Raw genomic sequence first — 26,790 nt, 5'->3', positions numbered from 1 at the left:
AAGTGGGTGGGGCCAGGGAACTCGCGGCTTCCGCGCTCACGAGATTTGGCGAGACTGAGGACGCTAGCGGAGCGGGCCGGTGTGCCCTGAGCTCCCGCGCACGCGCAGTGAGTGCCGTCTGCCCGACCTTCAAGGTTCCACCATGTTCTCGCGGGCGAGTATTGTCGGGCTGTCGGCCTGCGCCGTGCAGCCGCAATGGTATGACTACATCGGGAGGGGTGCGGGAGCTCGGGCTTGCTGCAAGGCAGGAGGGATGGGGCTGCAGGCTCATCCCTGGCGGAGGAAGGCCCCAGCTCTTGCAGGTCCCGGTCGCTCGGGCCGCGGGAATGTCTGCAGAGTTGGAAGGTCGCGTGCCAGTCCCCGGGCTAGGGTCAAAGGGAACAAGGTCACGGCCTGATCCCCTGAGACTGGAACGGCCATCCGGGACCTCAGGACCCGGACGGGAGTCCGGGATTGAGCGTTGGAGCCATCTGGGTTTCGATCGACTCCGTACTTCCGCTCCGTACCCGGGAGCACAGCTTGCAAAGTCTTTTGAACCGCCCTGAAGGTGAAGGGGAGACCCGACCGAAAGCCTAGGGAGCGTTAAGTTGTAACTTTTGTCTTTGACGCCCTGTGAAGCACTGCACTGGGCAGCGGCGTGACCCTTTAAGGTGTGATCGCCCGCTTGGACTCTTTGGTCAGACACTCACTGTGTATCCACCCGGCTCTTTCTTTGCTGGGTACTGGAGAAACGAAAGAACTCAAAATCAGCCCCCTCCTGAACTTGCTGGTCGCCTTGGTGCTGAAGGGGCTTAAAAGAATCTGCCGATGAGGGAGAGACAGACATTTTGCCATTGTCATCACACCCTCATGTTGAAGTAAAATCCTTGCAAGGTCATAAAACTGTCCCAAGGTCCCTCGGTAGGAGGAGGAGGAGGCCTGAATAAAGTTACATTTGTTTACTGCCACGTGATAAAGGGATGCCATGAGGTTTGACGACTTTAAATACTAATTCTCTGTGCAAAATAAAATAAAATTGTGTATTAGAAAGCCATGGACATGTAAAATGTGGCTTGTGGGTGACATTGTATAATGACACGAACTACTTTGAAGCTAGACGGCTAGAAACAATGATACTAAGGAGATTATTAGCTGGACGGTGTTTTAGCGGTTCCTTGGTTTTACGGTATGGAGGACCGTTAAGGAGCTCCAGCACTAAACTAGGATTTTGGAACCTAGTTTAGGGAACTGCCAAGAATTAGTTGAAATAGTTCTTTCATTAAGCAAAGAATTTGTAGCAATATGCTAAGACTCCAAAGTAGTGAGGAAATTAAATACGATATGAACTATGTACAGGAAGAATGTTGGCCAGATGGTGGTGGTGCACACCTTTGATCCTAGCCCTCGGGAGGCAGAGGCAGGTGGATCTCTTGAGTTCTAAGCCAGGCTGGTCTACAAAGGGAGTTCTAGAGAAGCCGTGTGTGCATGTTGGCCTGTTGTTAGATTAACCTTGAAAGTCAGGCTGGGTTACTTACATGGAAGTCAAAAGCAGTTCTGTCTCAGACAGCAGGTAGACATTTGTGGAGTACCTGCCCTACACAATTGACACCACTTAGGTGTTACGATGTGAAGGATCTTTGAGCTTCTGGGAAAGTTGTTGGCATCCAGTGGCACTCAGCAAACATCATCTATTTCCAGTGTCTGTATATACAATGTGTTAAAAGACTATTTTCTTGTCAGATGTAGTGAGGCCATTGTCAGAATGTGGTAAACCAAACGTTTCCTTGAGAGTTAGCTAACGCTAGGTGTTTTCCACTCTGCGGCGACACACACTCCCAGCATTCCTTCCAGATTCATGGGCATCAATCCCAACTCCTTCCTATACTGACTTGAAGTCTTCACCTAACACTACTGAAACTCACCCACGAGCCACTTCTCCATCCACATGTTGGTGTTGCCAGGTTTCCGTGCTAGCATCCGGAGGGCATGATGCAGTTTCCGTGCTAGCATCCAGAGGACATGATGCAGTAGCTGTCCCGTTATCCTCTCGGTGCAGACTCTTCTCAGTGTGAAGTTCATTAAATACTCCTAAAGGCTCAAAAGGTGGTCCGAGAGGTACACCTTTGACATCCTGAATCTGGCTCCCTAGCTCCCTAGACGCACAAAAGTTGTCCTTTGACCTCTACCCTTGAGACTCAATACGCCATATCCCCTCCCCCCCCCAACCCCCGCCACACACATACACATAATATTTTTAAGCAGTCAGGTGCCTCATGGCCGTTAACTGAATTGTTCTTAAAAGTAAAGTTGTGGTATAGGCAGTTGTCTTGAGCTAACGGAAAGAGAACCATAAAGCACTTGAAAGCTTATGAAATGGTCATATGTACAGAGAGTTAGAGGACACTTCCATACTATACCACAGACCTGGAATGAAAAGATGCCCAAATACGGTGTGCGATTCAGACTCATCCACACAGTAGTCCATTATGAGGAGCTTCTGTAAGTTCAGGTGATGCATGTGCCTAAAACCAGACTTTCTAACTACATCTGGATCATTGGGATAGTATCATTGAGGAAAGAAACAAAAAAAGCTCAACTTGATGTGACTTTTGTTGTGCATGCTGAAATAGTTTGTCATATATTCCAACTTTGATCTTTTGTATATTCTTACAACCAAACCTAGTATTTTCTATAGAGTCTATTTCTTATTTATTTTTCTTCCTCTATTTTCTGGCTAAGTAGTACCCGTATCAAACTATGTAAGTCAAAAGGCTCTTTTTGTTTGTTCGTTTGTTTTGTGGTTTGCCTTTTAATTTTTTCTAGTGCTAGAGACTCACCCCAGGGCCTTGAACATGGTGTGCAAATGCTGTACCACAGGGTTGCATATCCCAATTTATAAGCCAAGAGATTGACTGTTTTGGTTTTAACCTATCTTATTCTTACAATTATAAATGCCTAACTGAGACACAAAGTATACATCATTCTCTAATCTGCATTTGAAAATTATAATTAAGAGACAAACACATTTTCCAATGTAGTTTTGGATTTTTATGATGTTGAACATAAAGTATGGAGAGTTTATATCCCTGCCCACCACTCAGAGCCATTTCCCTGTGTGCTTCATATCATATAGTGATATGATACAGTTCGTTAAGGTTCACTCGTTTTGTGAGTTTTATATGCTTTTATGTATTTTAGAGCCATCCTTTTGGCTCAGAGGGTAAAGGGACTTGCTACCAAGTCTGACCTGAGCTTGATCTCCAGAACTCTGATGGTAGGATGGAGAGTTCCAGCTCTTCATGAGTTGTCCTTTTGACATTGACATATGCCTTGTCATCTCATATGGCTTATATACAAGAATGTTTCTGGTTTTGTTTTTAAAGAGGTTTAGAAGCTGGAGAGACGGCTTGGGGGCTAAAAGAACTACCTGCTCTTCCCAAGGACCTGGGTTCAATTTCCCGATAACATGATGTCTCGCAGCGGAGTGTAACTGCAGTCCCAGAGGCTCTCTGATGTCCTCTGTTAACCTCTGCGAGGGCTGCACAGACAGGATACACAGACAGCTTACAGGCAAAACTCTCATCCAGCTAGACATGAATTTTAAAAAATTTTTGAAGAGTTTTATATATTTTATGTATAAGTATTATCAAGTTTTTAATTTTATAAAATCCAACTTAATTTTTTTTCTACTATGGTTTTTGTCTTCCAGTTTTAGGTGTGTGATCACTTGGTTATAGAAGTAGGATCATTGTTTGGATGAATATGTTTGTGTGTGGAAGTCTGAATACCCAGGCTCCTTGTCCACTAAACCAGTCTTAACTACTATAATTTTCTAAAAGTCTCAAGTCAGAGCTTCAGCTCCTTTCTTCATAAGTACTGATGGCTGTAGATCATTTGCATTCCAATGTAAACTTTATTTAAGATAGTTTATTCATGTCCACAGTAGCTTGTGGTTGGGATTGTGTTGAATTATATATCAAGTTGAAGAGAATTGGGTTTTGGCATGTCGGTTTTCACTTAGCTGTGAAGTCTTCTGTCGTGGAATCTTCATTTGTATAAAAATTTAATTTCATTCCTTAGTATTTTGGCCTTATATGCATACCTACTTCCATTTTGGGTGCTTTTTTTATTGAAAAATATACATAAAATTTATTTATTAACTTCTTAATTGTCTTCTTAACTTCATACTAGAACTGTTTGCACAGGTATGATTTCCATCCTCTTTTGTGACTTTACATCTGAAGATTGAGCATATTATTCCACTTCATGTATGGACTTGAACTCCAAGGAAGGGTTTAATATCTAAAAAAGGTCTTGAAACTAAACCCTGTGGTTGCTGAGGGTATTTATAAAAGCAAATAGCTTTTATGTACACTATCCTCCTGTCCTGCAGCCTCACTAAAATTCCTTATTATTTCTAGGTGTGTGTGTATGGTGTATACTAACTCTATGTTAGGGCTGATTCTAGAGGAGGACAACAAGCATCCTGATTGCCTTAAAACAGGTTCTTTCATTGAACCTGGAGCTGGGCAGTGGCCTGTAAGCCCTAGTGATCCTCCTGTACCACTCCGCCCACCTGGTCTGTTATGTCGGTACTAGGGATTCGAACTCAGGTCCTCACTCTCTTGTTTTTTTACTGCATGCATATATATATGTATGTGTATATGTAAGTGTTGAAGGTCTGAAGAAAAAGGCTTCCCCTACAGAAGTGTTACACACACACACTACTGCTACTGCTGGGGAAAGTTTTTCCAATACAAGTGTAACAGCTTGACACTTTGAGGAGAAGGTTTCCCCAGTGAAATTGCTACATCATTGCACCAAGAGGTATCCTGGCAGTCAAAAGCCAGGGAATACACAAAGTAACACTGCCTGCCCCTAGAGGCGTTGCAGGTGTGCCTGTTGTGTCACATGTGCGTCAGTAGGTGGCTGAGAGGAAAGAGGCTATGTCTACGCTCAGTGTTCCGATCTATGGACATCTGAATGATTAGTAGCCTGACATTCTCTGAAAAAAGGCAAGCGTGAGCTGAGCCTACCACTAGTCTTGGTGCCAGAGGGCCTGGACATGGAAGCAGCCTGAGACAATGATCAGTCTAGTGCCAGGGGAACCTGGATAGGCTCCGAGGATGGGAAGCAAGCTGAAGAGTAGAAGGGCCCCTAGACAGATGGACACTTGGGGGGACCAGTAGAGGAGTGAGCCTGAAAGGACCACCAGACAAGGGCCATGGGGCCTGGAAAAGGAGCTAGCATGAGATGAACAGCAGTCTGGCATCCCCCAGCCTGGTGGGAGGAGGGGTGCACCATGCTTGAGATGACTCTTGTCTGGTGCCAAAATGCACAAACAGCAGAGAACTCTTGAGATCACTCCTGAAAAGACACCAGACACTCACCGGACCCAGGGAGCCACAAGGAGGAGCAAGTAAGTGGTGGAGACATGGAAGAGAAAGAGAAACAAAAGGATACAGACACAATGAAGAGAGCCAGAGTTAGAGACTTGAAGGTAGTTAGAAACGGCCTGATAGGAGTAGCTGGCAATGCCACTTGCAACCCGACCATGGGATTCTGGCCTGTGCTGACAATGCACCCAGACGTGTCTGTGAGCAGGCAGGTGTCTGTTACCACCAAAGGTCAGGTTGATGTCCCTGGTCTGGGCTGCCTCTCCATTAACATGGAGACATGTTAATGTCTGAGGGCTGTATAGAACTGACCCCACCCCTCACCTGGGCATGGGGAGAGAGCGGGCCCTAGAGGCAAGGGAGCAGGAGAGCTGACACTGCCCTTAGCCCCCTGAAGTCCTGAGAGTTTCTGGTTGTCCTTGGCCACCCAAGGATGAGATCATGAGCGAGTGGCCCTACCACTCACTCACCTCCTTGTAGTGGCATGGATGAACGATATTCTCCTTGCTCCTCACCCCTTACCACCTGCTACAGGCAGGAGGCCTGGCCTGGGGTCTTGAGAGTAGGAGCGTGGGCGAGCTGGCCCTGGTTGCAGTGGTTGTGGTGAGCCAGCCTCAAGGGCATTAGCATGATGGGCTGACTCTCTGATACCTCTCAGGCCCACATGCATGGCTTTCAGTTGGTCTGCTACAACATACCCCATTAATGAACTTGCCGAGTGCATGAAGGGCCGGTCCTCCAGATCCAAAACTACAGAATCTCTGTGGCACAGGACAACAACTGGAAATCCTAGGGGAGTCCCAGTGAGGTTCTAGTATTGATAAGAGTAGCAGAAGCCAGAAGCCTCATTAGGCCATGAGCCATTGCAATGAACATTTGCAAGCAAAGAAGTATAGACAAAAGGGTTTACGGTATTGTATAACACACTGCGGTACATTTCAGCTTCCATGAGATTTTTTTGTTCTGGTGGGGAGGGGGGTTGCAGGGGTGGAGAGAAGGTAAAGGGGGGGGGGAAATGAGTGGAATTGGGGTGTATGATGTGACATTCACAAAGAACTAATACAAAATTTTAAAAAATCTTTAAAAAAAAAAGTCACACCACACAACGTTGCTCTGCTCGGGTAAGGAGCAACAACTGAACAGAAGGCAGACTTTATATAAGGTTTCTTGGGGATGGGGGATGGTTGGAGCTTTCCAGGGTGAGGATTGGTGGGATTCTGTTTCTTGGCCCTGGTCTTGGGCTTGGAGTCAAGTCAAGGTCAGAGTGTTCTTTCCCTGGCCCTTTTACCTACATATATACAGACATATTCCTAAATATAACTTGTTGACTTTATATACTGTTGTTTGTATATTTTCAGGGCTGACCATTTGGCACTGGGTAACCAACTGATGTATATATACTTTCCTGGGGCTTCCTCTCGTTCTCCCACCTCCACTCAGTCGCCTATAGTTCTTTGTGTAGGGTGGAAGTCTTGTGGGTCAGGTCCTCATTCTTACATAGCAATTTCTCTTGCCCACTGAGCCATCTCTCTGGCCACAAAGGCTTTTTTTCCCACTCCAGATCCTTTGGGAATTTCTAAACAGACAGTTGTGCCATCTATGGAGATGAGTTTTCTTTTCGGTTCTTAACTTTCTGCCTTAGCTGTGACGTAGGCTTAGAGGTACTTGTTAGGTTGTTTCCAGGTTTGGGGGTAAGCTTCTAGTTCCTCACCATAAATTCATAGGTTTTGCTTAAGGAAGTTTTCTGCCCTGGCTTTCTGAGGCTTTGTCGTGAATTGGTGTTAGATTCTGTTTGATGATTCTGCATCTGATGATGTTTTCTCTTTGGCTTGTTAGTATGATGGGCCTTTATTACTTTTAAATAGTAAACAAGCATTATGTAGTTGAAATACGCCCTACCTGGTCATGGAGTAGAGTTGGTTTTGTTTGTTTGTTTGTTTGTTTGTTGTTTTGTTTTTTAATATTTTTGTGCCTGAGTTCATGAGCCTGAGTTTTTATTTATGCATTTATGTAGTTCCATTGTTAATACTTCCTTTGTAAAACTGGAACGCTTTCCTTTTTTACCTGCCGTTATTGCATGTGCTTTGCTTTAGTTGGTTTTAGTTTTCTAATCAACTACTGATCTCTCCTGTTTTTCTAATTTGTCCCTAAACCCTCAGAACTGCTCTTGCTTACACTAGACATTTCCAGTTAGCCCCCTAGTCTCTATAACTATGTCTTACTCAAAAATCAGCTCCTCCAGAGAGCTTACCTTTTCTTCCAGTCCACTTAAATCCTTCCATAAAGCCCCTAGGGTCACCTTCCTGCTTCTCTGTCCTCTGAGAATGTATTCATGTGTAGTCTCCTATTTGCTTTGCCTACACCACATGCCAAGGTCCACCCCATCCTCATTTCCTGCTGGGGACTGCCATCTGAAATCTAATTTGTGGGCTTATAAACATCTTTTCCTTAACCATCTACTTTCTGATTGTTTTTGATTCTTGTTGTATGATAGGGGATTCACCTCTGGTACTGTAAACCTGGGAATAAGCTTTAGTAGGAAAGCTGCTACTACTGTCTTGGAAAATGGATGTGGTGTGCTTACCAAACTGCCTCCTAAATACTTACGTTTATGCCTACGGATGAGTGCAGCTGCCAGCTATGGTCAGAGCTAGCAGCAGAGATTCATATAGCTCGTGAGGGTGCTCAGAAGACATGACTCTGATCTGATGCTCAGCTCTAAATGGGATGTCTGTATCACGCCCTCCAAACCTCAGGGATCATCTCCAAAGGATAGAAAACATGTAAGAGCCATCAGGTGGAGTGGAGTATTGTAGAACTCAGTTTTCTAGCGTTGCAGGGCTCTGGGACTCTTTTGTGCACAGTTGTGATGAACTGCCTGAGATCGAGCCCTCGGCATTCATCATGGAGGCGAGAGGAGCCCCTCCCTCCCTGGGTGAGACTTTATTGGCAGTTAACTGTAGCCGGGTGGGAGGAGCTCACAGGCCCCGCCCTTTCCTGAGTATCTGTAGCAAGAGTTGTTGAGGGAGGAAGAGACATTTTTTTCAGTGGTGCTGGCTCTGGTAAGTTGCTCTTGCTCCTCTAAATAGCCCCTTATTCCTACTCCACTAAGAAACCCTAATTAAACTCATTGGTTCACCAGAAAAGGGTGTGGGAGGTGTAGGAAAAAAGACATGGAGTAGAAGGACGATTGATTGGGAACAGGAAGTGGGAGAGAGGAACGAGAGGATGATGGGACTTACCGTGATGAAAATACATACATATATGTAAATGTCATAATGAAACCTGTTACTGTGTATAATTAATATATGCTAATATAAGCGTCAAAAAGTCAAGTTTGGAAAAAATTCTACCAGATATGTAGGTTATGGTGGGGTCCATGTGGTGTATAGCTTTGCATTGTGATTCTCTGCCCACTCCTATAACGGTATAAGCTGTCATAGAAAAGAAAATAAAGAAATCATAAAAGAAAGAAAACCGGCAGTGCTTTAGGGCTTTATTGAGAGTGGGTGTAAATGGTCAGTGTGGACAGACAGACAGACGTGACAGGAGCACCCCAAGCTGTCGCTGTTGGAACGCTCATGGCCTGGCGCTCACTCTTTAAACTTGTTATTGGAGGGTTTTAGAATGGTTTCGATAGTGTACGAAGTGGGTTCTGTGGTAGCATTTGATGCGTCTTGTCTTTGTTCTCCTTATTCACTGCTCACCACCTCTCTTGCTCCAAGTAACCCCGTCGGTTTCATGTTGTGTGTGTGTAAAAGTCCTAGGCCATCTATAAGGAAAACATTAAAGATATTAAACATTTAATATCTTTTACTGCTCCCAAACAAGACTTTGTCCTTCAGAAGTGTATTCTGAAGATGCCCTTGGGTCTTCTCTGCAAAAACTAGCTGATTGGTTACTTTCTAGCATAGCTTTGACTCCCAATATTAGTAGCGTGTATTAATCCAAAGATTGAATTTTTTTTTTTCCTTTTGGTTTTTCAAGACAGGGTTTCTCTGTGTAGCCCTGACTGTCCTGAAACTTGCTTTGTAGATCTACCTGCCTTTGCCTCCTGAGTGCTAGGTTTAAAGGCATGCACTACATGCCTAGCATGTTTAATAACATGCTATCTTTCCTCCTAGGATTGAGATCTCAATTTATGGAACATCTCTTAAGTCCAATCATTCTTACTTTTCTGTATTAGCATTCTAATTTTAAAGAAGACAAATATTTGATTACATTTTCTGTAAATTAAGTTTTTGTGAATCTTGTCTGAAATAATGTTTGGAGGACGTGATTTGTTCACTAGCTTTAGGAAATATTTATTGAAATGAAAAATTGTCCTCTGATCTCCAAATTAAAATAAATACTTGAGGTCATGCCAGTGTGATAGGCTTGAGTGTAATTTTTGTTGTTGTTGTTTTGCCATGTTTTGTTTTCTTTTTTTTTTGTTGTTTTTTGTTTTTCAAGACAGGGTTTCTCTCTGTAGTCCTGGTTGTCCTGGAACTCACTCTGTAGACCAGGCTGGCCTTAAACTCAGAAATCTGCCTGCCTCTGCCTCCCAAGTGCTGGGATCAAAGGTGTGCGCCACCACTGCCCTGCATATTTTGTTCTCAATACAGGGTCTCACTATATAGCTCTGGTTCTCCTGGAACCCATTCTGTAGACCAGACTGACCTCAGACTCACAGAGATCCACCTGTGTCTGCCTCCCAGTGCTGGGATTAAAGGCATGGGTCACTGTGTCTGGCTTGGCTTGAGTATTCTTTTTAATTGTATCATAGGAATGGGGTAGCATATCAGTCCTGAATTTTAAGTGTCATTAGACAGCCTAATAATGGGAAAGACTTCACTGCCTCGGAAGTGAAGCAAGCAGAGGTGTGGAAGTAGAGATCCAGTGTTGGGGAAAGCTGTCTTGGGGGTCAGTGCTTTAGGACTTGGTGTTTGTACTCGAATGTAAATGTGCAAACATTTCTATTCACAGTCAGTCAGTCCTGTATCTATCTGATAGTCTGCCTATATAGTGTATTAAAGTAAGCCTTAACTGATGACTCGTGTAGCAAAGCTACTATAGAACAAAAGAATTCAAGTATTTTTTAATTCTTTATCCTCAGGATCCAAGTTCGAAACATGGCAACTCTGAAAGATAGTAAGTATGTTGTTTTTCTTAATATGAAAATTAAGACAAGCTAAAGTTTGATAAATAGAAATAATTTTTAAAATATGCTAGTTGGGCAGAAACATAACATAGCAGATAAAAGTTCTAGCCACAAAGCTTAAGGAAGAACCTCAGTGGAAAGAGCCAGCTCCTGCAAGTTGTCCTCTGATCTCCATATGCACACTGTGGTATTCACTCACATGTGTACTCATGCAAAATAACTATGTATATATAATATGTGTGTGTATATACATACATACATGCTTATCTAATACACATATGTATATATACGTTAGTGTCTTTTTAAGAGTTGACAAATTAGTTTACATTGTGTATATTGGATTTTTGTTTTCAAAGATCATATGAGTTGACACAGAAGAATGTTGGTCTTTATTGTCTGCAGAATAATGTAACTAGTAAATCTATACTATTTTAGTGTATTTATATTAAAACAACTAAAAATAATGGTATGAAGTAAGTAGGTAAGGCCATTGTTGTCCAATTTAATATCATGTGTATGTAATGTTCATTCCATGTCCTAAGTAGCCAGTCTTGCTCCTTGATGGCTACTGACTAGTTTGTGCATTGAGATTAGACAAGAGCCAGCCGATTGCCCATGAAGGCTAAGTGCTAATTATTCTGCTTGGCACTTTAGTAGGACCTCTGAATTCACAGATGACTATGTACTGGTGTCTCCTTTGTCTAACATGACACTTCAATATTTTAGTTACCAGGAGACTGAAGTCCATCAAAAACATCCAGAAAATTACCAAGTCTATGAAGATGGTGGCGGCTGCGAAGTACGCCCGGGCTGAGCGGGAGCTGAAGCCAGCTCGAGTCTATGGAACAGGTTCCTTGGGTGAGTTAGGAAGAGTTCACCTGCCACTCAGAGATGATATGCTCACAGTCATCTGTGCTGGGTTGTTTTGTCTACTTTCAAAAGGCACTTAGGGAGAAGGAACTCCAACTGAGGGATTGCCCCCTTAAAATTGGCCTATTAGCATGTGTGTGAGATCTTCTTGACTACTAAGTAGGCTAGGCCATCCCTGTGCAGACAGACCTGAGCTGTATATAAAGTGAGCACAGCAAGCCAGTAAGCAGTGATCTTCCATGGCTTCTGTTTTAGCTCTTGCCTCTGGGTCCCTGCCATGGCTCCCTGTGTTGTGTTTTATAAAACCATGTCAGTTTTGGTGTGGTGGAAGCACCTGGGCAGGCCCATGCAGAAGCATACCTCTGAGGAATCAAGCTATGAGACAAACATAAAGTTTATTGGGGTGTGGGGGAGGTTGAATGAGAGAATAGAATAGAACAGAATAATGAGAGAGCAGATTCTTAGAAGGTAATGGCTGTTGTTAGGTAACTTGGGCAGAGCCTGGAGGAAATGCCAACACACACACACACACACACACACACACACACACACACACGTGTGATGAACTGCTGCCTGGAAGTGTAAAGTAAAATAAAACCTTTCCTCCTCAAGTTAGTTATTTCCTGTTGTATCAACAGAGAGCAAACTAGGATTCTTGGCCCAGCCTGTCCTGCGCACTCTACATGTACTCATGCTTTCATATATGTGAATTTATATGCACATGTCATTTCTGCACACCAGAGTCTGGGGACAATGTTCACATGAGTGAACAAGAACCCTCTGTGTTAGGCCACAATGTCTGTGTATTAGTATTGTCTATGACTGTTAACTTTAAATAACCTAAAACCTTTCCTGAGTTATTACATGACAGACTGGGAAATGGTATTTATCCTGTTCATAACTCTGGGCACTGTATTAGGATAGGGTGGGGACAATGAGTGGGAAAGCACCCTGGTCAAGGACTCAATTGTAACGTTATGCAATCTGTTCTTGATTGCTTTTTCTGTAGAGAAAAATGGCAAGAACATAGATTCTGTGTTTTAGATGGTTTTGTACTGATTTGATTATTTTTGTCTTAGAGATGAGCAAAATTAAAGCGGTAGAAATTTCCCATCTTAACTGTAATATATTATCCAAATTCTTGCAGTATCATGCTGTCTTACACTGGATTAAGATGTGTTTCGTGGCCCCCCAAAGAATCCTTAACTTGCAGATTTGAACGTGAAGATCATAGCAGGTTAAGATTGGTGCCCATTGCTGAGTCCTTCACCGCCTTCTCACCCCAGGCTGCAGTGATTACCTGTGGATACCTTCATTGTGTCCCTCCTGCAAATATCTTTACAATTAGAATGCAGTAGTCAGTGGCCCTCAAGCCTCTCTGCAGTTCTACTCCTGCTTCACTTCCCTGCCCGCACTGCTGCTGCTCCTTTCTCTCTGCGGTTTCCAGTCACCTGCTCTGCAGGCCTCTTCAGCCGTCTTGCACTCCCACCCCTGTTATCTTTCCATATCACTTTCTATACTTGCTTTATTCCTCACACTATTATGATAGGGTTCTCAGTGTTTTCATCTTGAAGGAGAGAATTAAATGAAGAGACAAAATAGAGACAAGAGTTTATTTAGCACAGCACACTGTCCCGAGACTTTAGTGGGCTGCCTGTGAGGTTAGTAGAACAGTGCACTGCTTTTCCATTGTGGAGTTTGAAGAAATGTTTTTGAGGTAGGCAGCCTATTTCAGAGGTAAGAGCCAAGATGGAGTTAATAAGGAAAGTGAAGAAAACTCTGAAAGGGAGGTGGGTTGCAAGACTGAAATATTCCTTCAGGTATTCTCATAATCATCTACAACAGTCCACACTGTAAGCAACACTGCTGTGTAGCCAAGGGTTCTTGAAGATGCACACCTTTTATTAACTTATCTGTGGAGGGAATGCTCTGCTTTCAGTTACGTATCTGTAAACGGGCCCATGGGGGCCAGAAGGGGTCTCAAATCTCCTAGAACTGTAATTAGATAGTTGTGAGCTGCCTGATCCCATGGGGTCTGGGAACCAAACTCAAGTCTCTGCAAATGCAGTGGGTGCTCTTTACCATTGAGCCATCTTTCCAGCCTGGGCCTCCATTTTTGATGTAAGATGCAAGAAGAATCTTTCTCTAATCTCAAGGTCATTTAAGTGTAAAGGGCATTCTGACAGTCACAAAAAGATCCAATTACAGGGACTGGCTGTTGATTTATGAACTGAGGCATTGTCATGGATGCTGGGCCAAGATTTGACAGTAGTGTTTTGGACTGTACAAAGAGGGCTTGTGCTGTCTTTAGGACTCTTGTGACTACTCCACCATTTGGTCTGTGATGTGGATCAGTGGATGGATACTTTGTGTGTGTAGAAGCCAGAGGAGAACAGCAGGTGTCTTCCTCAGCCACATCTCTGCCTTGTTTCTTGAGACAGGCTCTTTCACTGAAGCTGGAACTCGCAATTTTGGCTAGTCTTGCTGGCCAGTAAGCTCAGGGTTGGGTAAAGGGATCCATCCATTTGTCTGCATCCCAACACTGGAGTACAGATGTGCACTACATTTCTGGTGTTTTCATGGATGCAGTCCTTAAGCTTAAGTCCTCAGAGCTGTGGGGCAACCACTTGCCAACTGGACCATCTCCTCCCCCATCCTGTAGGGGCTCAGGAGAGGGTTTTTAACCTAACAGTCATAACTTGACCCATTATGTCCTTGTTTGTTTTATTATTTGAATGACTGGTATAATAGAAACCTCTTTCCTGCAGGGCCAACACCTAGGACAATAAACACTTGCTAAACATAGCAGGGAATGAGAGTAAAAAAAAAAAAAAAAAAAAAAATGGAGACTGAGTGGCTCAGTGGCAAGAACTCTTGCTCTTCCAGAAGACCTTCTGGTTTCTGAGGCCACCCTCACACATATATATGTACATGACACAAATACATACACACACATAAAAAAAAAAAAAAGACAAGGATTACCAACAGATTCAGGAGCATTAACTTCAACCAAAATTGTGCTTGTTTTCAAATTGAAGATCCACGATCTGTGTGTGTAGAAGCATGTGCATCATTAGACGTGGATTGCCTTTTATGATAAGTTCTCTGCATTCCTCCATATCTTTTTTTAGCATACACTTAATCCTGCAAAAGGACATTTTACATGAAGAAAAAATGGAACACAGACCTCAGATGAAATGGTTTCTTATTTTTAAAGTGCTTTATTTACAGCTAGTGAGCTGCCTCCCAGTGAAGGCTTGGGCACCTAACTTGCATAAAATGTGTGCCATACTGGACACTGAATAATCTGTACAGGGTGGAACCCAGGGCCCGGCACTACGTCGTGAGCATGTGAGCTACATACACCTTTGACTCCTTACCGTTTGAATACTTCTTTCCTGGTTTGCTCAATCAGAAACTGAAACTAAGTTAATGTTCAGAAAGAAAGTAGTTCTTTTCAAACCACTAGTTTATTTGTCTGAAAAGGGGAGTCACTTAATTGGTTACCTTTTTTACTAGTAAGGAATCCTTCCTCTATGTCTCTAACCATAACATTCTTCACTAACTGTAGGAGAAACTGCCTGAGGGAACTGACAGGTTTTGTAATGGAACAATCAGGACAGAAGCTCCTGGCAGCTTCTGAGGTATTTGAGCTGAAGAGTGAGTCCTGTTGCCAGAAAGTACCAGACAGTAAATGGACATTCATTTAAATATCTCAGAATTGGGGCAGGAGTTTACACTATGCAGTAATACAATCTAAAAGAGGTGTATGTGTTCTCCACACTCCCTGGACTTGGTAGTTTTATGTTCTTCCTTTCAGCTAGGGGAGGGGAAATTTAGGCATAAAAATGTGAGATTTCTACTCTGTAACAAAGACAGAAATGGTTTTCTTAATGTGAGTGCATATGGTGGCTGTGAAGATGTATGTGGAGTCCTGGCAGCAGACAGCTATTGAAAGCCACCCCTGGGTCTGATGGCTCTTCAGCCCCTCGACTTCTTGTTTTCTGTCACAGGTAATTCATTTTGCAAGATTCGGGTATCTTTAATCCGACTTAATTTTCTTCTTTGCCTTTACCTCTAAGAAAACCAGACCAGGAAAGTTGGTAAAGTAATGCCAAAAATAAATTCACACCCATAACTTCAGTATCAACAATTTTTATAACATAGGAGCTCAGTGATGTACAGGTTACATGAGTGGCTCAGTAAATACTTGCTTATTTTTTTAGCTATGTGCTAGGAATTTACGTTGTATAGAAATCCGATGCCTGCCGAGCAGTGGTTGGGCACGCCTTTAGTCCCAGCACTTGGGAGGCAGAGGCAGGAGGATTTCTGAGTTCGAGGCCAGCCTGGTCTACAGAGTGAGTTCCAGGACAGCCAGGGCTATACAGAGAAACCCTGTCTCAAAAAAAAAAAAAAAAAAAAAAAAAAAAAAAAAAAAAATCTGATGCCTAGCTAACCAGGCACTTTTGTATTCTATTCTCCTTTTGGTTGTATCTAGGAATTTTAGTCAATATTTAAAAAACAAAACGGCCATCAATTGGTCATTAGAAACCTTTGTGGTATTCTTCTTGGTTGTAATAGAATAAATACACAAATGCCCCTGATTATACTCATCAGGAGCCACCTAAGAGACATGCAAAGTGGAAATTAACTCGTTCCCTTTTACACTAGAAATTATCACTACATTTACTATCAATTTTATTTCAATACTCTTGTCATTTTGTTTTTTTTAGCTCTGTATGAAAAGGCTGATATTAAGGGACCCGAGGACAAGAAGAAGCACCTCATTATTGGTGTGTCCTCAGATCGAGGGCTTTGTGGTGCTATTCATTCCTCAGTGGCTAAACAGATGAAGAATGAAGTGGCTGCCCTCACAGCAGCTGGAAAAGAAGTTATGATTGTTGGAGTTGGTGAAAAAATCAAGGGCATACTTTATAGGTAAATGAGACATGTTCCATGTTCAGAAGAGTGGAAACATGACTGAATGGAAGGCTCTTCAAAAGAGAAAAGGTTTTCATGATATATTGGAGTGTATATATATTCTGTGTGTTGCTTTTTACATTGTGTGTGTGCATCTGTGTACACTTCCTCGATACCAGGAGTGGAATATAATAAAGATTACCAGAGCTATTGGTATTAAGCTAGAAAAGAAATCCTCCGGGTTGTCACAGCCTAGAAATACTAGTAAGGAACATTAGTCCATTAAGATTGAACGGGAGGAATATAAGATACACAGCCTGACTTGTAGTTCTTAGGTTTTTGCAGGTGCCCTTAAAGGAATAGTCGTGATGAAAAACTTAAAGCAACTCGCCACTCACATCCCTACAAAAACCTGACCTATGATTTGCTATTTTCTTACAACACAGTATCTCATTAACTTATTTTATGTGATCTCCAGGACTCACTCTGATCAGTTTTTGGTGTCATTCAAAGATGTGGGACGGAAGCCCCCTACTTTTGGAGATGCATCAGTCATTGCCCTTGAGTTGTTAAATTCTGGATATGAATTTGATGAAGGCTCTATCATTTTTAATCAATTCAAGTAAGAACATTTTGAATTCTGGACTCTATTGTGTAAAGTCTGTTTAGTTTAGAAATTACTTTGCTATTCACATGTGCATCTGTCATTTCAGGTCTGTTATCTCCTACAAGACAGAAGAGAAGCCCATCTTCTCTCTCAATACCGTTGCCAGTGCTGGTAAGCACTTTGACACAGCAGGTTTGGTGTCAGGAAAGCCAGTGCTTATTGGGTTGCTGTGTTAATGTTAGTGTCTAAAGTGGGGTCACTCTGTAGCCCAGGCTAGTCTTAAATTTTCATCTTCCTTCCTCAGCCTCTCAAGTAGCTAGGATTCTAAGTGTACACTACCTCCCGTGGATTGTGCTGTTTTTCAGATGTACCAGACAGGGACTGGGATGATGTCTCAGTGGTTAAGAGCACCTGCTGCTCTTACAAAGGATGCAGGGTTGGTTCCCAGCCCACACATGTCAGCTCACAGCTGCCTTTCATTCCACTTCTAACCCCCTTCTGACTCAGTGGGCATTAGTCACACACATAGTACACATTCATACATGTATGCATAATACTCATACCACATAAGATAAAAATAAACCGTAAGAAAAGGAAAGCAAGGCAGCAGCACTGGTTGTGCTTTCCAGGACACCTAAATCAGGCCGTGGACCACCCAGCTCTGCTGTCATTTATTGAACAATGTCATTAAGCATGCTCCTGTTTTCAGTGACTGAAAACTAAAAATTGGCTTGATGCTATTTGCAAACAACTGTGCAACCAGGTGTTGAAGATAGAGATTTAAAATGCTCGTGATAACTAATTTTTATGGCCCACTGAAATTTGTCATCTTATTATTGGACAATCATCTTTGCTCAGTAACAACATACCGTAGAAATACCTTCCTCGTGTGTATTACATTTCATCTGTGGAGTTTTACATTTGTTTACTTTTGGGGATTGTATATAATTACCCCCCAAGCCTCCACCCCCTTAGACATGGGTTCTTGCTTTTTAGCCCAGGCTGGTCTCCAAATGCACAGTCCTTCATCTGAAGGCTGCTAGCAGAATACTCACTTCCAGGCAGCTAGGGCTAGGGTATTAAAGCCCACACCCACAGGGACACACCTACAAGGCCACACCTCCTAAGTGCCACTCCCTGGCCTAGGCATATACAAACCATCACATTCTACTCCCTGGCCCCCATAGGCTTGTTCAAATATATGAGCCTGCGGGGGCTATACCTAAACATAGCATAATAAAAAATACATTTAGTCCAACTTCTGAAGTCCCCATAGTCAGTAGCAGTCTCAACAGTGTTAAAAGTCAAAAGTACAAGGTCTCTTCTGAGATTCATCCAATCACTTAACTGTAATCTCCAAAGCAAGACAGGAAACCAGCTGGGCAAACTCCAAGCTCTACATCTCCATGGCTGATGTCAAAGCAGTCTTCAGATCTTCAACTCCTTTTTCATCTTTGTCAACTACAACAAACTTCTTTCTACTGGGCTGGTCCCACTTCCTGTTAGCAGCTTTCCTCAGCAAATAGCCCATGGCTCTGGCATCTCAAACATCATGGGGTCTCCAAGGCAACTTCAATGTTACAACTTCTTACACTCTACAGCTGCTGCTGTTCTTGGTGATCATCCCATGGTATTGGCATCTCCAATACACTGGGGTCTTCCGTCGCAACTAGGCTTCACCAGTAGCCTCTCATAGGCTCTTCATAGTGCCAAGCTTCAGCTCCCATGCATGATCCTGCAACTGAGGCTGCACCTTCACCAACGGCCTTCCACGGCCTCTCACAGTGCCAAGCCTCAGCTGCTCTTCATGACCCCTTCATGTCTTCAAAACCAGTACCACCTGGGTGACCCTTACACATTACCAAGTACAGCTTTAGCAAGAGTTACAACCTTGGCTGTCTCTGGAACACAGCTTCTCTGTGCTCTCAGAAAACACTTCCCATTAGATTTCACCTCAGTGATGCTGGTCTCTTCTTAATACCACTAATTTCTTAGTTCCAGCTAACCAGCATCAATTGTCCCAGTAATATCCTTCTCCGCTTGACTCTAAAGCCAGAGCCACATGGCCAAAGCTGCTGAGTTCTGCTGTTTCCTGGGGCTGGAATATGGCCCCCTTGTTCTAGTACATTATCACCAGCTTTCTGTTTTTCAACTCCTTCACTGCCTAAGGTTAGCTGTCCTAGATCTTGCTCTGTAGAAATCTGAGATCTTCATGCCTGTCTCCTAGGATTAAAGGTGTATACCACCATGCCTAGATTTAAGCTTTTATTCACCTAGAACTTGCTGTCCTGGGGTTGGCCTAGAACTCAGATCTGCTTGGCTTTGTATCCTGGGATTAAAGGTGTATAGCACCATGCCTGGATCTAAACTCAGCTGGGTAGGCTCTTGCCCCAAAGCCACACTCCCTTTGTTATCTCCTTGAATACAGGATTCAGCTCCATTTCACTTCCTGGTACTCCTTTAATACTTGAACTATAGATTTTATATTTTTTCTTTCTCAGCTTGATAACTTGTTTGAAATGCTCTTCATGAGACTTAACCAGAGAATAGTCTCGGAGGGGCATTTTTGAGTCAGTGCAATTAATCTGAGTCTCCTCACCTTAGCCTCCAGCACACTTTTCAATAAGGGCCAAAAGTAGCCACATTCTTCACCAAAATACCACAAAACAGTGTCTAGGCCACATACTGAAACTCTCCACTGAACCCTCTTGGGCCAGGTCCGCACAATTCAAATCACTCTCAGTAACAAAGTCTTCCATGTTCCTACTAGGATAGGTCATTAAGCCCCATTTAAAGCATTCTTCTGCTTTCCAAATTCAGAGTTTCAAAATCCACATTCTTCCAAACAAAAACATGGTCAGGCCTATCACAGCAATACCCTAGTCCCTTCCATCAACTTCTGTCTTAGTGTGAGTTTTACTGCTGTGAACAGACACCAGGACCAAGATCACTCCTATAAGGACAACATTTAAGTGGGGCTGGCTTACAGGTTCTGAAGTTCAGTCCATTATCATCAAGGTGGAAGCATGGCAGGATCTAGGCAGGCATGGTGCAGGAGGAGCTGAGAGTTCTACATCTTCACCTGAAGGTTAATAGCAGAATACTCACTTCTAGGCAGGTAGGACTAGGCATTAAAGCCCATGCCCACAGTGCCACACCTTCTAATAGTACCACACCCTGGGTCAAGCATATACAAACCATCACAGTGAGGTTTTGGGTTTAGGGTATTTTGTGTGTGTGTGTGTGTGTGTGTGAGTGTGTGTGTATTTTCAATAATACATAAAATAGGAGTTAATACCGTCTGGGATTGGTGCAGCATAGAACTATTTCAGCAGTTATGAATTTGAAATGTTTGGCAAGTATCTACATTGAATCCAAAACTCATATCAGTTTCTAGCTCTTCCAGTCCTCATGTCTGTCAGACTGACATTCATATTTCTTTAATAACTAATGATTAAGTTGAATTTGCATAACACTATTAGATTTAGTCTTTGATTTTTTTTAATTAAAAAAGTTATTGAATGATGTATATGTGACAAACACTTGGCTAGCTGCTATTCAGAGGGTTTTATAACCATGAAACCTAAGCCCCCACACCCTACCCCTATAGCTGAGGATTGAACCAAGGGCCTTGCACTTACTAGGCAATCTGTCTCCGTATTGAGCTAAATTCTCAACCCCATAACTTTGAAATTTAGTGCTTTTTTAAAATGCCAGCTTCTTAATGTTAAAGTTACCTCTCAGGTAGAAAGCTAAATACCTGTTGACACATATTTTGCTGACATACTCTATGGAAATAGAATTATTATTAGAACAGATTCATTTAATTCAAGATGATTTCTATAATTATAGAAATTCTTATTCCTAAGCTATTTCTAATGAATAGGTCCTCATCTACATCCTTCACGGAGACTCTTGGCTTGTTTTCACAGAGAACATGAGCATTTATGATGACATTGATGCTGACGTGCTGCAGAATTACCAGGAGTACAACCTGGCCAACCTCATCTACTACTCTCTGAAGGAGTCCACCACCAGTGAGCAGAGTGCCAGGATGACAGCCATGGACAATGCCAGCAAGAACGCTTGTAAGCCCATGCTAGAGGACATTGCTAGCCCATACCTAGAAACAAGATTAGACAAAGAGATTAGACAAAGCCCCAAGAACACCTAGAGCCTAACTGCATCTCTGCTAGAGAGACAGGGAGAAGGAGAGTATCTGTGTGTCTGTCACTCAGTAGCACCAAAAATGTTAAAGGAATATTTTGTTTTGTTGAGGTGTCCATCTTACTTGATAGGTATAAGATTTGTAAGCACCATGAAAGTAGCTTGTGGAAAATAACTTGATAAAACTCTTACTGACCCAAGATGCCGTTTGGGGATCCAAATTGCAGCCAAGTTTACCAGCTCTTAATTGCTTTAAGTAGAAACTACTCTTATCAGAACTTGTTGTCTATCCCTTTTCTTTTGTTTGCAGCTGATATGATTGACAAATTGACGTTGACTTTCAACCGCACCCGCCAGGCTGTCATCACAAAGGAGTTGATTGAAATCATCTCTGGGGCTGCTGCTCTGTAAGTAATGTAGCTGGTGCCTAAAGAAGGTTTTGTTCTCTCTGCATGTGGGTCAGTGAGCCTGATTGCTTGAGTTTCTGTTCTATTACAACCTAAAAGACTTGCTGCAGCATCTTGTGTCCTTCCATCAGGGCGTCCCTGCTTTATTCTTATTGTTTGAGCTGAAATGTTCAAGTCTAATTTCCCATCTTGAGAGAGACCTTTGTGTGCAGTTGACTTTCCTAAAGAATAAGGAAGAAAGCTGTGAACATTTCAGTATCAATTTGAAAAGTCTGGTTTTGGAATAAATGCTCAATAGCATTTATAAGCCAGATTTTCTGAGTTACAAAACTAGTTTTAGTTTTGATTTTATATAATTCTGTTAATTACTGAATGATGAGAAATTTGTTTTGTTTTGTTTTGGTTTTTCAAGACAGGGTTTCTCTGTGTAGCCCTGGCTGTCCTGGAACTCACTCTGTAGACCAGGCTGGCCTCGAACTCAGAAATCCGCCTGTCTCTGCCTCCCAAGTGCTGGGACTAAAGGCGTGGGCCACCACTGCCCGGCAAGAATTTTAAGTTACTAAATATTCTTCATTGCTACTATAAAATAGCATACTGTTTTCTTCCAGAAAATTTCTGGATTGTTGAAGGATTAAAGTGGCCATCAACCGTGTGCAGTCTACCAGGCACAAGGTTGTAATGACAGGAAACATGGAGTAAATGCCTTTGGCTTGCTAAGGCTTCCCTCCTCCCGACTAGTCACCAAGTTCTCTTGAGTTTTACCTTCTAGATCCCTCTTTAATCTTTCCTTTTAAATCCCATTTTCTAAATGTAAAAGGGTTTGCTGGGGATGGGTGTTTGCTGTCTTGCCTAAGCTGTTCCCAAACTCATTTTCAAGCTTCCCTCTCTATCTCCTCAGTAGCTGGCATCAAGGCTGGCCTGGCAAAAGGTGTAATTTGTAGATGCCAGACCCTCAAGGTGTAGTGGAGGCAGTGTTTGTTTTCAGAGAATTCACTGTCTGTTATGAAGAGACAAAGAGGACAACACAGAATTATGGAGATTACTGAGAAATTATAGCCTGGGGCCATGTTGAAAAGGGCTATAAAAAAAGACAGTGTGTAGCCCCCAAGGCCTAAAATACTGCCTTACTGTTGTTTGTTTGTTTGTTTGTTTGTTTGTTTTTACAAAAGCAGCCCACAAAAAGGTCTACTTTGTTGTATGTGATCCTGTACTTTCTGGCCATTAGCAACCTTTCTCATATAATATTGTACAGTTAATTGCTTGGACCTCAGCTACCTTGACCTTTCCAGGTCTTTAAACACATCACGCTGGTTCTCATTTCTAGGAGGTGTCGGGTTTTGCCTGAGCTTCTCTGATTCCTCTGTTCATTCGTCATCTGACAATTCTTCATCTTCCTTGATTGGGCTAGAAGAAGCTTCCAAAAAATTTAACATTTTACTGTTTAAGTGAGGTATCTTTTAGCATCTGATTTCACTTTGTCTTAGTACTTATGCCATTTTATCAGGAATTGACTTTGTATTGGTCTCTCCTTAAGCCTTGGAGGGGGCGGAGTCTAAAACTGATTTAGTCAGTAGAATATGATAAAAGTTAGACCCTTGTTTTCCTGAGTAAGCATTCTGGTCCTAAACTCTTTTCTTTCTGAACATAGCTGTTAGGACTGCCCATCTCCCAGCCTGGCCATCACTGTCCTATTAGTGTTACAGCACCTCGATGTCTGGGTTATAAACATGGTTAAGGTACTCTGTCTAGTTCCTGGGACTTTGTCTCCTATGGTAGGAGACTAATACTAGTATTGGGCTATTGGAACTTTTTGCCAAATGCCAAGCTAGCATATCTTTGAATGTTAAGTGTGACATGGCTTGGGGTAGGTAAAGAGCTGACATCTCAAAAACTGAGAGCAGTATGAGAACCAGTGAACACCGAGTTCTTCTAAAAGTATGAACTATGAGGATCTAAATTCTATAGCTTAGGACTGGGCCTTTTTCTTGCTTAGGGATGTGAGAAACTTCACTTAAATTAGCAAAATTAAGAAAAATGAGAAGGGGGATTGAGACATTATACTGAGACTTTAGAAAAAGTAATCTTACTGGAAATATATTTTCACTTTCTAGATAATGTAAGTCCTTACTTTAAAAGTTACTTGTGCAGTCTCAACAGTGGTTCACTTTTATTAATGGGTTTGCATGCTCTGTAACCTGCCAGGGATTGTTCAGATTTTAATATAAACACTAGAGTTTTTAGTTTTAAAAAGAAAAAAAATGAATAAATCATATTTATATTGTCAGCTTAATCTCTTCAGTTGTATGATGGTTTTTAAAGATAAACCGTTATTACATGTTGTCTTGCCTATTTGTATGAACATTGTTTATTGCCTCTAACTACATTGCAGTCTACAGCATTTTCTAGTGAGTGCTTGCTAAAGATTATAACTATTTGCATTGTATGCTCAGGGTAACATGCACAGACATGGCCTCTAGTTAACTAGCGTGGATTAGCTTCCTAACCTGCTTGTTTTGTGCTCTTGTTTTTCCTAATATAATAACCAGGGATTAATGAAAATCAAGTTGCATCTTCGGACAAGAGGTAAAGTTCACACACTTTTCCCCTAAACCCTCAGCAAAGAAACTTAGCCAGGTATCACCAAAGTTAGCAGTTACTAGTTAGCATTACTAGTTTGCAGTAATGAAATTGCTTCCCTAAGACAGGTTAGCGGGGCAGTATGATTTATATAGTGCAGCCAATGTGTGGGTGTGTTTGGGCAGTACCAGATATAGGCAGAGAGCTAAATGTTGGTGCTGCTGGTGTTGAGCCTTTGTGTTCTAGAGGGTGTAGATATAAGAAAATACATTTAGGCATAGAGACCTTGACTCACTATAGAGTATTCAGTGTGGGTTAGTGAGTGCAGTGGTTCTCAAGCCTGTGGTTCTGATTCCTGATGTTTGGCTCACAGGAAAGTCCTCTCCTCACTCCGCTGTGTTTTCTCTAGCCACTAGAAAAACAGTCATTTCCTAGTGAGTGGGAATGAGGAGGGACAGTAGTTTTATGAACCCAGGTTGCCCTCACAAATCCCAGAGTCCAGACCAGAGTTGGAGAACCACCTGCAGCTTCTGTGAAACTGCAGTTCTCTGTGCCCCATTTAAAAATGTGTTCATACTTTCCACAAGACATCCTTTTTGACTCCTGTTCTATACTGTTTTTCAGGTAAAGAAGAAAAACACAGCAAGCTGATTTTAACTGATTGCTGTCTTTCTGGAAGAAACTTGGTCCCCTGAGTTACAAAGACAGCAGGATGTTTGTAAATTATCTTACAATAAACAACTTACAACGAGAAAACCAGTATTATTATTAATAATTATAGTTTTCAGAAGGAGATAATATTAAGCCGTTGAAAAGAGTAACACTGTACTGTTAGAGCTCCTCAGCAGAAGGTCATTTCAGGACTGATTTACCAACCTTCAGTCGTCTAGAGCTCTGGGTCCAGGGCAGGAATGGCTGCAAGCCAGTTTTCCGGCAGTCTTAAAGACCTGCTGGGAAAATGCCATTCGAATACACTGGGGCAACTTAGTGTTCTCAGAAATGCTGCAGAACATCAGGCACATAGATAGTATCAGTGATTTTTTTTTTTAAATAACATTTTGCTTGCACTGAGAAGGTATGTTTCACATAGATGACCATTAAGATTTGAAGGGCTGAGGAGATAGCTTAGTTGTTTAGAATACTTTCTGCTCTTCCAAGGGATCCAAGTTTGGTTCCCAGTAACTCCGTCTCCACGGATCTGATCTGTATCCTGGTGTCCTAGAGAATCAGAGTACTTGTCTCATAAAGTTTGAATGCCTGAAGTGATTCCATATACTGCCATACCAACAGGGATGGATGGATGGTCAGGGATTTTCTGTTTAAAATACAACACTTAGGGTCACTGTGGAAGTCAGTGTAAAGGGTCCTCAAAACAACTGTCACATGACCCAGCTGTCAGCATACCTTAAGGATATTTGCATACCTGCAGTTTTTTAGGTTTGGTTTTTGTTTTGGGTTTGGTTTTTTGTTGTTGTTGTTTTTTTTTTTAAGATTTAGATATTTTATTAGTGCACTGTCTGTCTTCAGACACACCAGAAGAGAGCATTGGATCCCATTACAGGTGGTTATGAGCCACCACGTGGTTGCTGGGAATTGAACTCAGGACTTCTGGAAGAGCTCTTAACTGCTGAACCATCTCTCTAGCCCCCAGCCCCATACCTGTGTTTTTAACGCTGCACTATTGACAGTTGCCAAGATACAGACCCAACCTAAATGTCCACCAACAGATGAATGCTACACATCACAGTGGAACTGGAATCATAAGTGAATTAAGCTCAGAAAGTATATTTTCCTTCTGTGATTCCAGTTTTAGTATCAAATATACACATGTACATAGGAGATGAAAGCAGAAGGACTATGGGAGGAAGACGTCCCAAGGAGGAGGAAGCAGAGGGATGAGAACGGCATCTTCTGTGGGGAGTAGAGGGGAGCACTGGGGACACCAACAAGAGCAAGGTACAATGGTATCTGATGAAACCCTCAGCGGAATTATTCTGTGCACTAAATCAAATGGCACTGTTTCTTATGAAAGTAAACAGGGATTCTGCAAAAGCATATAGAACCCATGCATTGCTCCTAACCAAAAATACTAAGAAATAAGTTCATAAACTCAAAGTTCTTCAAATAGTTTGTTTTCCCAACAGTTATCAAGCTGAAATGAAAATGATCAGTAAAGAAACTGGTGAGATGAGTACTTTGTGGAGAAGAAAGGTAGTTATTTCTGGCTACTTTCTATTAGAAGAGCCCTTGTGAATGGTCAGTGATTGTCAGGAAACAATCCTGTCTTTGCTGGCCTCAGACTCCTGAGTGCTCTCAGGCTTCTGTCTCTTCAGGACTTGGCTTAACCATCAGCTCACCTTCCATTTCCAAGACAGTGGAGTGCTATGAAGGCTGGTGACCTTTGCATCCCAGATGACTTGGAGGAAAAGCCGAGATTTGACATATTGAACATTAACCTGTGTCAGGCCGACCTTTGGCAGAATGCCTAGATTCAGAAGCAAACAGGGGGGCCAGGAGCAGTCCCCTTGGAATCCTATCTCAGTAGCTTCAGGCTTGGTTCAACTATTTCTACACGCGTTCTTTCTAGCATCTTGGAGCTCCAATCCTGGACCTTTCTGAACAGGACCTCATTTTCTTGTCATTTTTAATGTGGCACACATACCAGTTTCCCTGGGTATAGTTAGAAAGTGGTTTTCCTAATTAATTTTGTCTGCTAGGCTGCCAAAT

At 42.4% G+C, this 26,790-nt stretch overlaps 1 protein-coding gene and 1 non-coding gene across 2 annotated transcripts; both read left to right on the top strand.

Annotated features, from left to right (window-relative positions):
• The first annotated feature begins 34 nt into the window (after window positions 1-34).
• On the top strand, window positions 35-24,819 carry LOC114618994 (ATP synthase subunit gamma, mitochondrial). Its single transcript, XM_028764839.1, has 10 exons — window positions 35-198; window positions 10,471-10,505; window positions 11,242-11,373; window positions 16,119-16,323; window positions 16,784-16,927; window positions 17,019-17,083; window positions 20,845-21,000; window positions 21,390-21,486; window positions 24,033-24,069; window positions 24,688-24,819. The coding sequence occupies exons 1-9, from the start codon at window positions 143-145 to the stop codon at window positions 24,037-24,039; spliced, it is 897 nt and encodes a 298-aa protein (XP_028620672.1). The 5' UTR covers window positions 35-142; the 3' UTR covers window positions 24,040-24,069; window positions 24,688-24,819.
• Window positions 4,851-4,982, top strand: LOC114619104. The gene has a single exon (XR_003711066.1). It is a non-coding gene; the product is annotated as a small nucleolar RNA SNORA17 (small nucleolar RNA).
• Window positions 24,820-26,790: the final 1,971 nt, after the last annotated feature.

Source organism: Grammomys surdaster, unplaced genomic scaffold (assembly GCF_004785775.1).
Source record: "Grammomys surdaster isolate TR1022 unplaced genomic scaffold, NIH_TR_1.0 146, whole genome shotgun sequence".
NCBI lineage: Eukaryota > Metazoa > Chordata > Mammalia > Rodentia > Muridae > Grammomys > Grammomys surdaster.
Note: the sequence above shows the minus strand (reverse complement) of the source record. Positions and strands in the feature narration are given on the sequence as shown.

Excerpts from the sequence above, each read along its gene's own strand:
- LOC114618994 (XM_028764839.1), top strand. The coding sequence starts at position 143 with ATGTTCTCGCGGGCGAGTATTGTCGGGCTGTCGGCCTGCGCCGTGCAG. Across the intron at positions 16,324-16,783 it reads ATCAAGGGCATACTTTATAG|GACTCACTCTGATCAGTTTT; the intron begins GTAAATGAGACA and ends TGTGATCTCCAG. Across the intron at positions 17,084-20,844 it reads CAATACCGTTGCCAGTGCTG|AGAACATGAGCATTTATGAT; the intron begins GTAAGCACTTTG and ends TTGTTTTCACAG.